A 15,520-nucleotide genomic window follows, 5' to 3' on the forward strand; every position below is an offset into this window, starting at 1 on the left:
TATAATTATAGAGAAAATGCATATGCAAAAATCGACGGTCCATTCATTTGTTGTGAACATTTACCAAAAACTGCTATTATAAAGTAAATTATATCAAATTAACTTTTAAAATATGTTCTAAAGAAAGCAGGCCATACTTGCATGTTTATCTATAATCTAAATTAACTTGTATTATTCTTAATAACTTTTACTGTAAATTTATAAAGTATTTGTTTTAAAATAACTGTTCTTAACCGCCCATGAACCATGTTGCTAATGATCCATGTTGATAATGAAAATTAGACAGAACAAGTTTGTGCGGATCCTAGGAACAGCGTTAGTGTCAATTAAAGCCTGGTTTCCATTTAGTCGTAATTGTCGTAAACATGTCATTTTCGCCGATGAGAAATTGTCGGGATGTAAATTCGTTTTCATTCCTGTATTCAAATCTGTCATTGTTGACTGCACACGTATAGAAATATTCTATCACATCAGCCACCTTGACATGTTCACGACACTCACGACTAAATGGAAACCAGGCATAAGTTGAACCATTTGTCGTACTTTAACTGGTCGTTGCAATTTGTTAATAACCACGGCAGTGCAAGCTGTGTGTTTTCCCATGTACAGTTTTAACATTCCTTTAGGTATATCACTACTTTATTTAAGGAATTAATTATTTTAGAAACCATGCGCGAAATTGTACTTGTATTATTGTGTGCTTTTTATTCAAATTATAAATATTTCGTAATTTGTATGCGCTGCCCCAATAAAGACGTTAGCAGTGATAGTGATCAGGATCAAAATGGAAATGATGGTGATGGTGATGGTGATGGTGATGGTGATGGTGATGGTGATGGTGATGGTGATGGTGATGGTGATGGTGATGGTGATGGTGATGGTGATGGTGATGGTGATGGTGATGGTGATGGTGATGGTGATGGTGATGGTGATGGTGATGGTGATGGTGATGGTGATGGTGATGGTGTCGGTGACGGTGAAGGTGAAAGTAAGAACGATGGTGGTGACATTGTTGATACGAAGGAGCGTAGTATTGACGCCGAGAATGAAGGCGGAGGTGTTGGTGCCATCGTTGGTGCGTCAATCTCGGCAGTTGTCGTCGCTGTTATCTTGATCTTGGCATTTATCTTTTTCAGAAAAAGGTAATACGAAATTCATTCGGGTATAGAAACGGTTTTTATATTGAACTAGTGTCCAACTTGCATGAGCAAGGCAAAAATGTGCTTACGACTATGCAAAACCCGCCAGTAATGGTGGAAGAAAATTTCATGCCTTTTTAATCCATCGTCAACTTTGCAAATTTCACAGCAATAGTCAGTAATTTATTCTATTTCATGATGTAAAGCTTCATTCCTTCTCCTTCTAGAAGAACACAAAAGCGACGAGTAAAAGAGACGCCTTCACTGGGAAATGTTGATGAAATGAAGACATTTGAAGTTGAAAACAATGTCGGTGTTACCGATGAGGATGATCAACTTGTGAACGAAATCGTAGATGAATGCATTTGTGAAAAAGACACAGGTGAATTTTTCGAAGATAGGTCTCTAGGAGACAATTCTGTTGTGATTCTTACATTCTTCGCCACTTTTAAGCTATTGTACTTCCACGGTGTTTTAAAATTCAAATATTTTAATTTCATCAAAATTTCTGTTCCTTTCTCTGGCATGCCACAGCACTTGACGATTGATTTGTCTGACATACTACTCAGTGACGTAGTTAGTTAACATAACGATTTAATCCAGCCAGGCAAACTTAACTGGTTTGAGTTCATTCCGCAGGTATTGACTGTTTTACCAGTACATAATTATATCATCACCCTGGCTACGTCACTGCTTGTTTTATCTATAACATAATTTCCCTTTTCCGACATGCACTTCACATACCTTGAAATTTATTTTGTTGCAACGTCACTTCACTTGACAACATAGCTGATGCACGTTCAAATTCATAATTTAATGACGAGTTCTTTTACTTCAGATGAGAAATGTGAAAAGAGCATCTCTCCCGTTCCGATTGCGGAATTCATATCCTATGTAAACATGCTCAAAACAAACAAAAATTACGAATTTCACAAAGAATTTGATGTAAGTATATAACACATAGAAATAAAGTTGCATGCATTTCTTACAAATTTTCCTGTGTAGAGAAATTTATAATAATATAGCATTCCTAGCCTTCAAATTTAATTTCGTAAAGAATAGAGTCAGTTTTTTCTTCTTAACACACCACTTACTTGTTCGGTTATTCGAAATATTGGTGAAAATAATACAATTTCGAAGACGAAATAGCCGCCGTAGCAGATTAAAAAAAAGTTTCCTTTCCAGTTAGGTTCTTTTGTTTTACAGACATTGCCTAAAGTAATGAAAGCATCTTCTGAAGTTGCTAAGAAGCCATTCAACAAAGAGAAAAACCGATATAAAGATATCGTGACATGTAATGAATTACTAAAATTAATGAGCTATGATTTATCGTTTTTGTGAATTAAGTGTGGATATTAAGTATCAGCAGCGCACAGTCTTATCTATATTCTTATTATATTTTCGTTTTTAAGATGACCATTCTCGAGTAATTCTTTCAGGAAATGAGGATAGTGACTACATTAATGCCAGTTATATTAATGTAAGTTATTTTTCATTGCAAATTGTATGTTGGCAGATTAAAGTTATTCACATTCATTTAAGAAATCGGGGCCTGTAGGGGCATGAAAAATTCTTCCTAACTAGAAACTGTAGAGAGGTTAAGATACCCGGTTTAGGTGTACGGGTACGGGTAGCCGTATTTTCTTCATTGGAGTTTCTTGTTGTTTGCACATTTCATGACACAAATCATGCTTGCTTTAAGAGGCTAAGTCTACTGGAAAAGAATTTTCGAGGTAATCTTCGAAAATATTGAGAAACTTTTGATGGAAATTAATTGAAAAAAAAAAAGCTACCCGCACCCGTGCACCGGAACCAGGGTATCTTAACCTCTCTTTTTAATCATAACCAGATATTCGGGACATTAATTACCATAAAAGTTCTTAATGCAAGGATTTCGCAATCAAAGATGGTTGTCTTGCTATAATAGAATTATATAAGGCACAACACAAAATTTGAAATTAAAGCTACTCCTATCTTAAATATTGCAGTTGCGGTCTTCGATTTAAGACGGGCTCAGAGTAACTCAGTACTTTTATGAAATTATTTCTATATTACCTTTAACAGGTTCCCCAGTTATGTTATTTCAGCAACTAATCATTATATTGCAATATATATAAGGCGGTATAGTTTCAATTTATATAAAGCTCTAAAGCCATGGGCACACTAGCTATACCTATAATGTCTTGTCATTAATTTGTCAAGGTCACACTGAAGAATTTAACTGAAAAAAACTGATATGAACACCAGAATAAAATATCTAATATGTTTCTATTTATGAATGTTTCTAAAGCGAGAAAACGTTGCGGTTATTACCCTCCTGAACTTATTCATTCCTAATCAGTCCTAGGCAATTCGTTACTAAACTATATACGTATATTAAATAGCGATATAGAATCAAACCATGTCAAAAATTTCCACATAATTTATGTTTGTATAGGGAATTGAAATAAATTCATACATCGCCTGCCAAGGTTAGTTTTATGGATAAAAACATTTGATGTTCTCCATCCATGCAGGTAATGCGTGTGAAGGAAAATATTTGATTTCTTTTTTACTTTATCTTTTTTATTTTAGGCCCTAAAAAAGGCACTGTCAGTGACCTGTGGCGAATGATTTGGGAGCAACGAACTTATTCTATTGTGATGGTGACCTCTATATTTGAACTTGGCAAGGTTTGTATGGTGCCCCATTTCAACCTATTTCGGATTGAAAAAATAAAGAATGCGATTTTGTATTTTTCGACTCAAAAATGCGTGTTTTACACGATTTTTCCCAAAAAATTATAGGGAAAGATTTTATTGCTTTTTGAACCCCAAGTTCATGTAGTTAATACAATAATTTGGAAACAATGCCATTTTCGTTAAAATTTTTTTTTAAAATTTTCTCTTAATTAATCAAGTTATTTCGACAAAATCTCTAAATTATAATTTATTTATATAGCCTTTAGTTAGGGCGTGGCTATATAATGATATTGAAGGCTATATAATTATATTTAATATGACAGCTTGTGATATTTATGCTGCTGCATGTTTATAGATTTTAGTTTTGGCTGTTTCTGGCTGTGTAATATGCATAAGAGTCGCGAAACATTGAAAATCTGAAACTTTTGAAAAGCCTGGAGCCGCTCACCAACAACCTGTTTCTATGGCTTTATTTATATAACTCAAATTATATTTTGGACCCCAATAAGGGCAGTTTTACATGATCCCACTTAGCTAAGATTCAACGAAGCGAGAGATGACTTTGAGGTATTGAAAAGGGTATTTAACTAAACTAGCTGCGGTGTAGTTATCCCGACAATAGCATGTGACTGCTTGTTTGGTTTCATAAAGACTTATTATTTAAATACCTCAAAACAGCAATCGGCGACAAAGCGCTTTCATGCCCGGTCTATTTAACAAATACAATGCATTCATTTGGCTGTTGCTATACATTTTATTACATGATTTCAGCCCAAATGCGAGAAATATTGGCCTGGAAAAGGAAGTGTAATGTTTGGAGATATCGAAGTAACTCTGTTGAAAACTGAGGAATTTTCCCACTACGTCATGCGTACATTGCAGATAAAAAGGGTATGAAAAAACAGGTTGTATGTATACCTCTATAGAAAAGCTACTGTTAGTATGTATGGAGTATATATCCCGGCATATAATAAAGAAAAAGCCTTTATTTTGTGATGTAGACAGAAGGAAGGAAGGCGAGGGTTGAGTTTTAATTAATATTATTTAAAAAATTCATAAGCAATGGCATCGTTATTAGGTATTTTGAACATATGTGTGAATGTGTTCTCTCATAGTTAATCGAAAATAAACATGGTTAGGAAGGCTGCATGGTAAACGTCAAATAGTCTCTTAATTATCGCACACATCTTTGATGTCTTCCATTGATTAATATTAAACTATTATAGTCAAGAAATCTCATCCGCCATAACTTTAATTTTTATAGGACGACGAAGAACGCGAAGTGCGACATTTTCACTTTCTGTCTTGGCCTGATCATGGCGTTCCCAAATATCCAACACAACTTCTTGCATTCAGAAGACTTTTCAGAACTTATCACCTGGAAGATTCGGGTCCTTGCGTGGTTCACTGCAGGTTGGTGGCGTTCAAAGTAGCTACGTGTGTTACATGCATGACACTCTCCAAATGCATAAAAGCGTTGATAATTGTGTTAATCTAAGTAATGAGTATTTTGATCTAGACATGGCCAGAAAATTCGGACATAGTTAACATTCTACTCCCGCCTAAATTTGCATATGGTGTCAAAATAAAGCTTCGTGAGTTTATAGTAAACTGTAATGTGCGCAGTACTAAACGCTAAAAGTACACCTTATTTTAGGTAGGTCGATTATAATTTGCCTTAATTGCTCGTTGCAGAGCAAGTTATTCATAATATTTTTATATAGTATTTCAAAATGTTTTATCAGTATTCGTCCTGCATTTTCAAAACAAAGTTTTGGTCATTTATCACGTTGAATACCATATAAAACGAAAACCGTAATAGCGTAGAAATAAAATAAAAATGCAGACCCGACAAAAAACTTTTTCCAGCAAAATATTACCTCAGGATCTTTAATATAACACGAATTACAAGAAACAACCAGGGCAAATAGCAAGATGCAATGATTTTCTTAAATTTTGCGAAATTTAAGAATGCGCAATATAACTTATAGTTCTGCAAGCGAATAATATTTGAACAGATATGCAAATTTGCTACGGCAATCTGCATATCCCATGTCCGCAATTTCTGGCCATGTTTTTTTTACTATTGATACTGCTCTCAATTCTAGCGCTGGTGTTGGTAGAACTGGGGTGTTCCTTGCAATAGATACGATCCTTGAGAAGTTTGAAAAAGATATGATCGATTTTATTGACGTTTATGGACAAGTTTATGCAATGAGAAAGCAGAGAATGATGATGGTACAAACATTGGTAAGATTACGCTTTAAGAGCTTACCCTAACAAGTGCACAACATGTATATATGTATATATTTATTGAAAGACTAGCTTAGCTACTCGGAGTTTCACGCTATAAAGCGATCATCAGGCTAATGGCAGGTCTGGTTGCTATTCTCTATATTTACATCGTGATATAAGGTGTCGAATTACGTGTCTACATTTCGTAAAGAGTTCAGAGCGTTTGTTCAGCAGTGTTCTAGTTTTGTCTTTCATGATATGGAGTTTCTCCTCAAGGCAGAGGTTGCATCTTCTTGAACCGGCTTTGTAGGCTGGGACAGTTTTCAGTAGGGACCATGAAATCGAAAAATCTTTCTTAGCTTCCTTCAGCTTCCATATGTGTTTCGACAGTTCCGTCTCCTTGGCATACTTCTTATTCGCGAAAGATTTTGCGTGATTTCGGTAGCGTGTTTTGAAAACGTCCGCAGTGACTCCGATGTACCTGGCTGGTGGATCGTTGTTGCGCGTGGACACTTCGGCTTGGTAGACTACGTTTGATGTGAGGCATTTACCTTCAGCTGGGCATTTTTCCGGTAGTCTGCAGTTGCATTGTCGTTGTTTGCTTGTGTCGTTTGTGTTTGCGTTTGTCTGTTTTGTGTGTTTGTTCAGTATTTTCTTGTTGTGTTTGTTTATGAATGAGCGCATGTTGTCAAGACAGCCGTAGCTGATTCGTACGTTATGTCGATTGAAAATTTTATGGAGTTGATTGGAAGGTGGGAAGTGTTTGTCTAACAGATGTAGGAATTGTTGTCCGATGTTCGTTTTTACGTTTTTCGAATAAGGGGGGTTATACCAGATTATATGGCGATGCCGTTTACGTTTTTGCGTTGTGTTGCTGCTGTCGATGTCTACGTTGTTGGTTGGTTGCTCGTACGTAAGTGTTGCGTCGTAGTTGCTTTGTCTCAGTGCGTTGTTGTACAATTGAGACGCAGCGTCAAAAGTTGTTTTGTCGCATGATAATTTGTTGATTCGCTTGTTGATGGATGATGGAAGTTGTCGTGTGATAGCGGGTGGGTGATTGGAAAGGCGGTTGATGTATAGTGGGTCGTCGTTGGGTTTTCTGTAGGGTTTGTATGTTCCGTTAGCCAAGTCAAGTGTGACGTCAAGAAAATTTACCCGCTTCAAGTTGGCCGTGGCGGTGATTTTCAGCCCGAAATTCGAGAAAGTTTTAGTCAACTGTTTTCTGGCTTTGTCACATAATCTGCCTGATGTAGTGCGTATAACGGCGAGGCCGTCATCGCGGTACAGTCCGACGTTCTCCAGTTGCCCTTCAAGTTTATTCAAGATGAATAGACCGACGAGTTCGCAGATTTCGGCCCCATCAAAACTTCCCATCGTGACATCAAAAGCGTTTGCGGCATTCGACTTTGTCCACGTTTGGTTGTTGTTGAATAATAGTGATTGTCTGGCGTGCTTGATTATTTTGATATCCTGATCATGGCCAGAAAATTCGGACATAATTAACATTCTACTTCCGCCTAAATTTGCATATGGTGTCAAAATAAAACTTCGTGAGCTTATAGTAAAGTGTGATGTACACAGTATTAAACGCTAAAAATACACCTTTAGGTAGGTCGATTATAATTTGCCTTAATTGCTCGTTGCAGAGCAAGTTAATCTTAATATTTTGAGGCAGCATTCCAAAATTTTTTATCAGTATTCGTCCTGCATTTTCAAAACAAAGTTTTGGTCATCTATCACGTTGAATACCATATAAAACGAAAACCGTAATAGCGTAGAAATAAAATGAAAATGCAGAGCCGACATAAACCTTTACCAGCAAAATATTACCTCAGGATCTTTAATATGACACGAATCACAAGAAACAACCAGGGCAAATTGCAAAGATGCAAATATTTTCTTAAATTTTGCGAAATTTAAGAATGCGCAATATGATTTATAGTTCTGCAAACGAATAATATTTGAACAGATATGCAAATTTGCTACGGCAATCTGCATATTCGATGTCCGCAATTTCTGGCCATGGATTGCTAATTTAATATCCTGAACACTGCTGAACAAACGCTCTGAACTCTTTACGAAATGTAGACACGTAATTCGACACCTTATATCACGATGTAAATATAGAGAATAGCAACCAGACCTGCCATTAGCCTGATGATCGCTTTATAGCGTGAAACTCCGAGTAGCTAAGCTAGTCTTTCAATAAATATATATTATCGCTCTGCCAGTAATGGTATTGAGCGCTCTCCAACCATTGTCAAGTTCTGTGATCTTTTTGTTACAGTCAATTATTTGGATATATATATATATATATATATATATATATATATATATATATATATATATATATATATATATATATATACCCGTTTGCAAAAACGTTGGCCACAGATAGACAGATATATAGATAGATACTCGAAATCTAATTAGAATTGCATATGTTGTATAATATGATTGAAATCCCATGCAAATGTAATCATATGCAATTCTAATTAGACTTCGAGTATCCATCTATCTATCTATTTGCGGCCAACGTTTTTGCAAATGGGTGTAATATACTGTAAACGTTAATTTAATGGGAAATCGTTGGACATTTGTGTTGAAAATTTCTTAAATGCCACAGTTAGGCGAACAATACTGATATTAATAAAGCAAAAGACAAAAGTTAATGAAATAACCATGTTTAATGGTCACGTGATTGATTGACATGGACCACCCTAATGATATGTAAATATCAACATACTAGAAATACATTGTATGCATGAAGCAATAAACTTATATTTCTATCAAGTTGAATTAATTAAGTCGACTCTCAAGCTATCAAATTCGACTATAATCATAATTGTGCTACGAATAGTTTTAAATACTACAATTTTTAGCGAAATTTCAATCACTTTTTAAACAAATTCACCTTTAAAAATAAATACTTTTCAAATCAAAATCATTTCAACGAAATTAACGAATAAATTCAAAGAGGTGTCATACATTTGTTGATCAATCCACATATTATACTTACAAAATACTTGTATGCTTTAAAATACAAAATCTACCCATTTACCTGTTCAAAAACGCTTTAAAAATGCTTTAAAATCGTAGATTTTTTACCATCCCTTTGAATGAAAATTTTTCTATCCAAAGGCATCTTTTACATTATATTTTAATCAATTTTACGAGTCGATTTTTCGTATATTTTTAAGACCATCCAATTAAATAAAAAATACTATTTAAAAAAGTTTTGTTTGTAAACGTTTGCTAGTTACCAGTTTTAAATCGTCTTATACTCACGCATGCGCATAACTTACAAAAACGCCCAACGTCCATGACATAATGGCGGACAACTTTCATTTCGCATTTGCATTCCCGGGCGTAATCAAAATCTCCGAGCGGAATTAGTACTCTCGCCCGGTGCTTCGCACCGGCTCGGGGATGAATATACACTCCCCTAATTGATCAATCTAGCCACGGTCCTGTTTAGACTTCTTGTGTTCGCACACTTTCGTCAATAGTTGACGTATACGTTGATTATTTTTTAAGGAACAATATATGTTCATCTACGAAGCCATTCTGGAAACCATTCTGTGTGGGATGAACGAAGTTGATTCTTTTAAAATCCGAAGAGAAGTAAAAAATCTTTCTGATGTTAGAACCAGTGGCATGACTGGATTTCAAGAAAAGTTCAAGGTTTGCAATTTTGGATGCACGCATGCTGTATCCAGCTTCGACTAAGAGTCCTTGTTTTTCGTATAGTATTTCTTTTGAGCCCTTGTGTTTCCTATAGCGTTTTTTACAGTAAACCAAAAGACCTTTAAAGCTATTGGGATACCTCTCTTATCACCTGCAGCTTAATTTAATAAATTTGTTCAGAGGTTAGGTGAGATTTCTCCAAAACTTACAAAAGAAGAATGCTCCACAGCATTGGCTAAGGGAAATCTGAAAAAGAATCGCAACAAGAATGTATACCCAGGTAAGCTTTTACAAATATTTTTTGGTCAGGTCATGTATGGTGACTTATATCTTATAGAAATAAAGTTCTCGTTGTCGACATTGTATTGTAACTTTTTTCGCAAGTTTTTTTTCTGTTTTAGCCGAAAACAACCGTGTTCCACTTCAGTATGTAGAAGGGGTAGAAGATTCAGATTACATCAACGCAGTGTTTGTCAATGTACGTACTGGTTATCTTATATAGCTATATAGTACTATACTAAAGTAGTTCCATAACTAGCTATATTTAACAATTATTCGCCGAAGGTGAGGTGATTACTAGCTTATAAAAAAAGCTTTAAATCACAGAGCCTGAGGCGACTAAAAAGCTATATGGTCACTGAACAGTGACTATCACTTCAGAAACAGTGAATTTTGACCAATAGGAATACAGGAAAAACAGTAGTCACCTTGAAATTATACATCAATTATAGAGCATGCATTGCGAATAATTTTTTCTTCTCAAAGCCAAACTAATCTCTCAAGAAGTGTTTCATACGATTTCAGGGTTACCTTGGGCGGAATTATTTCATTGCCACACAAAGTCCACTGGCAAGTACAATCAATGACTTTTGGCGAATGGTCTATTGTCATAGATCATCCACGATTGTATTGCTGAGCAACGTTAAAAATGGCACGGTAAGTATTGTGTAATTAAAGTCCCCCTCCACCACTTGACGCAGATTTGCGTTCGCGCTACTAAGATTGTAAAACAAATATTTTTATTCTTGTTCTGTTTACAAAAAGTGAAACTTTTACTTATAGAAATATAAACCTTACACCACAATTACATTTCGTACAGATATATTTCCTGGTCTGTCAGGATATTTAACACCATTTCTGTCCGCTAAATGACTACGAAATAGGGTAGTTATGTTTGGATAGATTAAGAACACGCGAAATTTAGACAAGTTTTTAGACATGCATGCCTGGAAGTCCCAGTGAACTCTAATAAGACTGGAACGATAACTCAACAATAAAGACTAGTCATTGGATGAAGCCGATTTGAATATAATTTGCTGATTAAGGCGGCAGCCGAGCGAGCAAATCAAGCCTTCAAAAGAACTGGGGAGAGTGAAAATTCCGTAAAAATCGTATTTTTTGGCAAAAAATTGCGATAAAAGTGCAATTTTTATTTGACCACTTCAACTTTAAACAACGAATTTACCCTTTTTGGATAGACCTAAGTAATCCGCATCATCTTACTGTAAAAACCGGCGAGGTACCAGCTTTGTACTTGAAATATTTAAAGAATTTGAACGGGCCGAAAAAAAACTTCGCCTTCAACTCGCAAAAAAAATAGGTTTGCACCTTTTCACGTTCATAAAACTTGTTTTTTAGTAAAATCTAAGTGTCAATGCTTGTTTTAAGCTTTTATTCATGATCAGATGAGAAGGATTTGTGTATAAAAACCGGCGTTGTTTTGGTGCTGTAATTTCAACTCTTGGCCTTCATGGCGGCCATCAGTGCTGGCTTCAAAGATGGCGGCCAAGTTATCGTTCCAGTTTTATTAGAGTTCACTGGGAAGTCCTTCGATGTTATGAGCCTGCAAGCGTGCAGTTTTTGGACTCGATCTCGCTGTTAAAGTAAGTCCAGGGGCGGATCTAGGAATTTTTTTACGTCTCACAAAATTTTCGAAGGTCAATACTATACGTGTCCGATGGAGTAAGAAGAATATGGTTTTTTTATAACATCATTTTATCGTACAAAACTAAATTAACTTCAGCTTATCGTCTGAATGAATAAATTATACTTAGACTTTTCACTCTAAAGAACATCCCTAAGTATTTTTGGTAATTTCAGTCATATCCGAAATTTTGGCCCGAAGCCATGGAAAAGTCGGCACAATACGGCAGCTTGGCAGTCCAGTTGGACTCAGAAACTGAAGACGATGGTATCTGGGCGAGAAAATTTATCTTGTCATCTTATCCGGTAAGTTCAGTAGCTATAAATAAATATAAACTCAGCTTTTCTCACTATTTCAACAAATGTCGTAAAAATTATGGAACAACGACAGCTAAAAATATTCATCGCTGATATAGTGGCGCATTACACCGCGAAAAAAGAACAAACATTTATTACTTTTGGGTCTCGAAAAAAGAGAAAATACAACAGGCCAAATTAAAAGATATATTGAATTGAACTATACCCAAAGCATGTGTATCGATTTCTCTTTAATCGATTTTACCAGACTGAGGCAAGGTACAAGAACGTTTTGTTTACAACTATTAAGTAATGATTTTGTAAATTTAGGACTTATCAGATAGACGTGTTGTGAATATTTTCCACTACACGAAATGGCCAGTGCGAAGAGTGCCATCGAAAGCAGATGGCGTCATCTCCCTGATGTCATTGGTCGAGCAGTCTAGAAAGAATCATGGTCAGGGACCAGTTATTGTGGCATGCAGGTAACACTAAAAAACAAACAATAAAATTGTTGATGAATTTGTTGTAAACCTTTATATAGACTATAGTGAAGACGTGTAAATTATTTTCTCGGATACTCACGTCCGGTGAAAGTATTGCGCCCATATAGCGATGGAATTCGTTCCCAGGGCATTTTGCGGCAAGACGTTCGGCAAAAATAGCCCTGGAAAACAGCTGGGCATTTTGTACGGAGCATGCGCGAACTTGGCATCCACGCACACGAAACGCCTTCGTAGTTTTCGGAAAGACCTCGTATATTTAAATTTAAATAATGGCGGCTGATAGGAGTGAAGATAGTTGAATATCTTTTGCAGTAAAAGAAAGAATTCGGCACTTTACGAAAAGAAGAATATCATGTACGTGTAACTGCTGGTTTTGTTGTATCTTGTGGTACAAAACATGGCATTTAGAAAGCATCTGAATGATCTAAATTAGCAAACAATATGTTGGTTTGTCACACTCACAACTTTGTTTGTCACTTTCGTGTGGAAATTAAGAATTTCAGTCACAATGTGGTCGTCGTTGGTTAGTTAGCAGTTAAGGAAGCATTTATTGCAGGAAGCTTTCAGTCATTTGTCAGCTTTCAGCTGGACATTAACTTAAAAAAGCCACCAGAATCTTCACAGTTGGACTATGGCATGAGAGTATTGAAACCAAAATAGTTATGTTCATTTTATCAGATGTTGATCTTTCCATATTAATCAATTTATAAAATATATACAACTGTGCTATGCAAACAATCTCGACTCCTCTACATCATTTATTTAATAATTTTTATAAAAAAAAAGTGAAATATGGACAGCTATAGCAACAGTCTCAGGCCAAATTGAGCTCAAACATATATATTTCCACCTCCCTTAGGAAAATGAAAGGTTCTAAAGATTCCCCATTATTGTATTTTGATGCAAGCAATGTTATACTAAATTTTTGCTCAAATAATTTTATTATACTCTAGTTAAATGATCAGAAATAGGAAGTAACATATCCCACAGGCTAATTTATATGTTTGTTTACAGACAAAAATAAGTATTGTGCGCATTTTTCTCAGCATGCCCACTAACTTTTTTATAAAGTTTGAACAATATGGATAGTTTTAAGTCATGTTTCGGAGAGAGGCACTGGTAAAAATTTTAAAATATTTTTATATATGTGCCACAGCATCACATAATTTCACAAAGCAAGCATGGCCATATTAAAGTTTGCGGTTAGATTCTTAAAACTTACCAAATCAACAGGACTTTTCATAATTCATAACAACCAATACTTGGACATATTAAAATCACTTTTGCAGCAATTTTTACATCATAACAAACTCATGCAGAAGGAAGTTCGTAAGTATGTTACAATATGGCATTTTCAGAGTATAAGTGGTTTGTGAAATTACAACATCTAGAGCATTTTTCCCATGAGTGGCTAATGTTTCAATAAAACAAAACATGATTTAACTTTCATAAAATATACTTTATAACTGAAGGCAAAGGTCAGTTTTCACGAAATCGAAAGAGGAAAAGGTGTTATTTCTATAGAAAAATGCATGTTAAGTTACTTATTATTTCGCGTGAGAAGGGACAAATAGATTAATGAACACACCAGTGGAAACAACAATATGTCAGCTTCTGTCAAGAGTAAAATAGGGTTAATTCGTTGTTTGCATACTGCTGTAACCAGGTCCTGAAACTTTGACAATGAGTGAAATACTTCAACTTGTCGCCCATTTGCAAATAAAAATCCTTCGCAAATATTTACGAGAGAATGTCGTTATACCCTTGTATGCAAGCACGGGAACGTAATCTTTGAATACACCCTTTTATTTTCATGAACAAACCAGTAAAAAAGGAGAAAAAGCTCCTCAAAATACATGTTTTTGGCGTTCGAAGAATTAAAATTCTTCTTGAAGAAATGCGCCCGCAATTTTTAGACAGCGACAACAAAATGCCCAGCTGTTGCCCTGGAATAGGCAAGATTAGACCCCATAATCCCATTGGCCAGCACAAAACGAGAATTGGAATGAGAAATTTGCTTTCCTCCAGATTTTGATGCAATATATTAAGACAATCTAATTAGTTGATGCAAGCTAGGAACTCGCTGAGAATGTCACTTTAGTTAATAATAGATTAGAAAGTTATAAAAGCTGCAATGGAATCGCTTTAAAAGCAACGTTTCACACATTCAGGCCTAATATTGTCATGGAATAATAAGAGAATCACCCTGGGTACGAGGTTGCACTGATGTCAGTCAGTCGTGATCAGTGATGTTGATGTGAATATAGTGGCGCTTGTTGAAATGCGCATGTGTCCCGACAGATTTCTTGCGATCGAGTTGATGACATTTTTATTCAACAAAAACGTGACTCCTCCCTCCCGCCAGTTTAATGCATATTCTTTGCATAAAGGAACTCGAGCACACGCACGTACCGCAGAGTTACCTTCTTTAGTCCACTTATTATTATTTTATGAAATTGTTAACCACTGATTTAATATTCTAATAAACAAGATCTGCATAAATAATACTAATACCCTCTGTAGTATTTTTCAGACACTTGCGATTTTTTCTGCGATTTTATGTGCGATTTTCTTCTTTTGATATATGATAATTCTGTAAATAATTACTAATGCTCTGATTTATGCTCTTATTTGAACATCAGTAACTAATTCACTCGTGTACATCCATCAAAACAAGAAAATCGCACATAAAATCGCAGCAAAAATTGCAAGTGTAAACGGGCCTTTATGTGTAATGTGACCAGACATCACATCATTATGCCAGTAAACATTACCGAATAATTTATCTCATAAATGAGTGATTCCGGCCATCCTGATTCTATACTTTAAATTTCTCTATTTGAATTTTAGCGACGGAACAGGTCGTACAGGGACGTATATTGCAATTTCGAACTTGTTGGAACGAATGAAAATTGAGCAAACAATGGATGTCTTCCAGACGATAAAAATAATTAGAGGAAGTCGACCGCAATTTGTTGATAATGCAGTAAGTAGTTCAGTGTTTATATAGATCACGTACATTTAGTCATCAGCTCATTCCCAGCAACAAATG

General features: G+C 35.5%; 2 protein-coding genes across 2 annotated transcripts; both read left to right on the forward strand.

Annotated features, from left to right (window-relative positions):
- Positions 1-735: 735 nt before the first annotated feature.
- Positions 736-6,826, forward strand: LOC114543786 (receptor-type tyrosine-protein phosphatase S-like). Its single transcript, XM_028562639.1, has 10 exons — positions 736-814; positions 983-1,142; positions 1,367-1,521; positions 1,978-2,084; positions 2,346-2,433; positions 2,552-2,619; positions 4,592-4,711; positions 5,085-5,233; positions 5,929-6,070; positions 6,749-6,826. Exons 1-10 carry the CDS (start codon positions 736-738, stop codon positions 6,824-6,826), a joined length of 1,146 nt encoding a protein of 381 aa, XP_028418440.1.
- A 5,034-nt stretch (positions 6,827-11,860) lies between these two features.
- LOC114543787 (receptor-type tyrosine-protein phosphatase epsilon-like) lies at positions 11,861-15,454 on the forward strand (the record flags this gene model as incomplete). The annotated part of the gene is made up of 3 exons (XM_028562640.1): positions 11,861-11,971; positions 12,293-12,447; positions 15,319-15,454. Coding segments are annotated over exons 1-3 (393 nt in total), but the record flags the coding sequence as incomplete, so codon positions are not given.
- Positions 15,455-15,520: the final 66 nt, after the last annotated feature.

This window comes from Dendronephthya gigantea, unplaced genomic scaffold, assembly GCF_004324835.1.
Source record: "Dendronephthya gigantea isolate DGI-Jeju-01 unplaced genomic scaffold, DenGig_1.0 000553F, whole genome shotgun sequence".
NCBI classification, from domain to species: Eukaryota; Metazoa; Cnidaria; class Anthozoa; order Malacalcyonacea; family Nephtheidae; genus Dendronephthya; species Dendronephthya gigantea.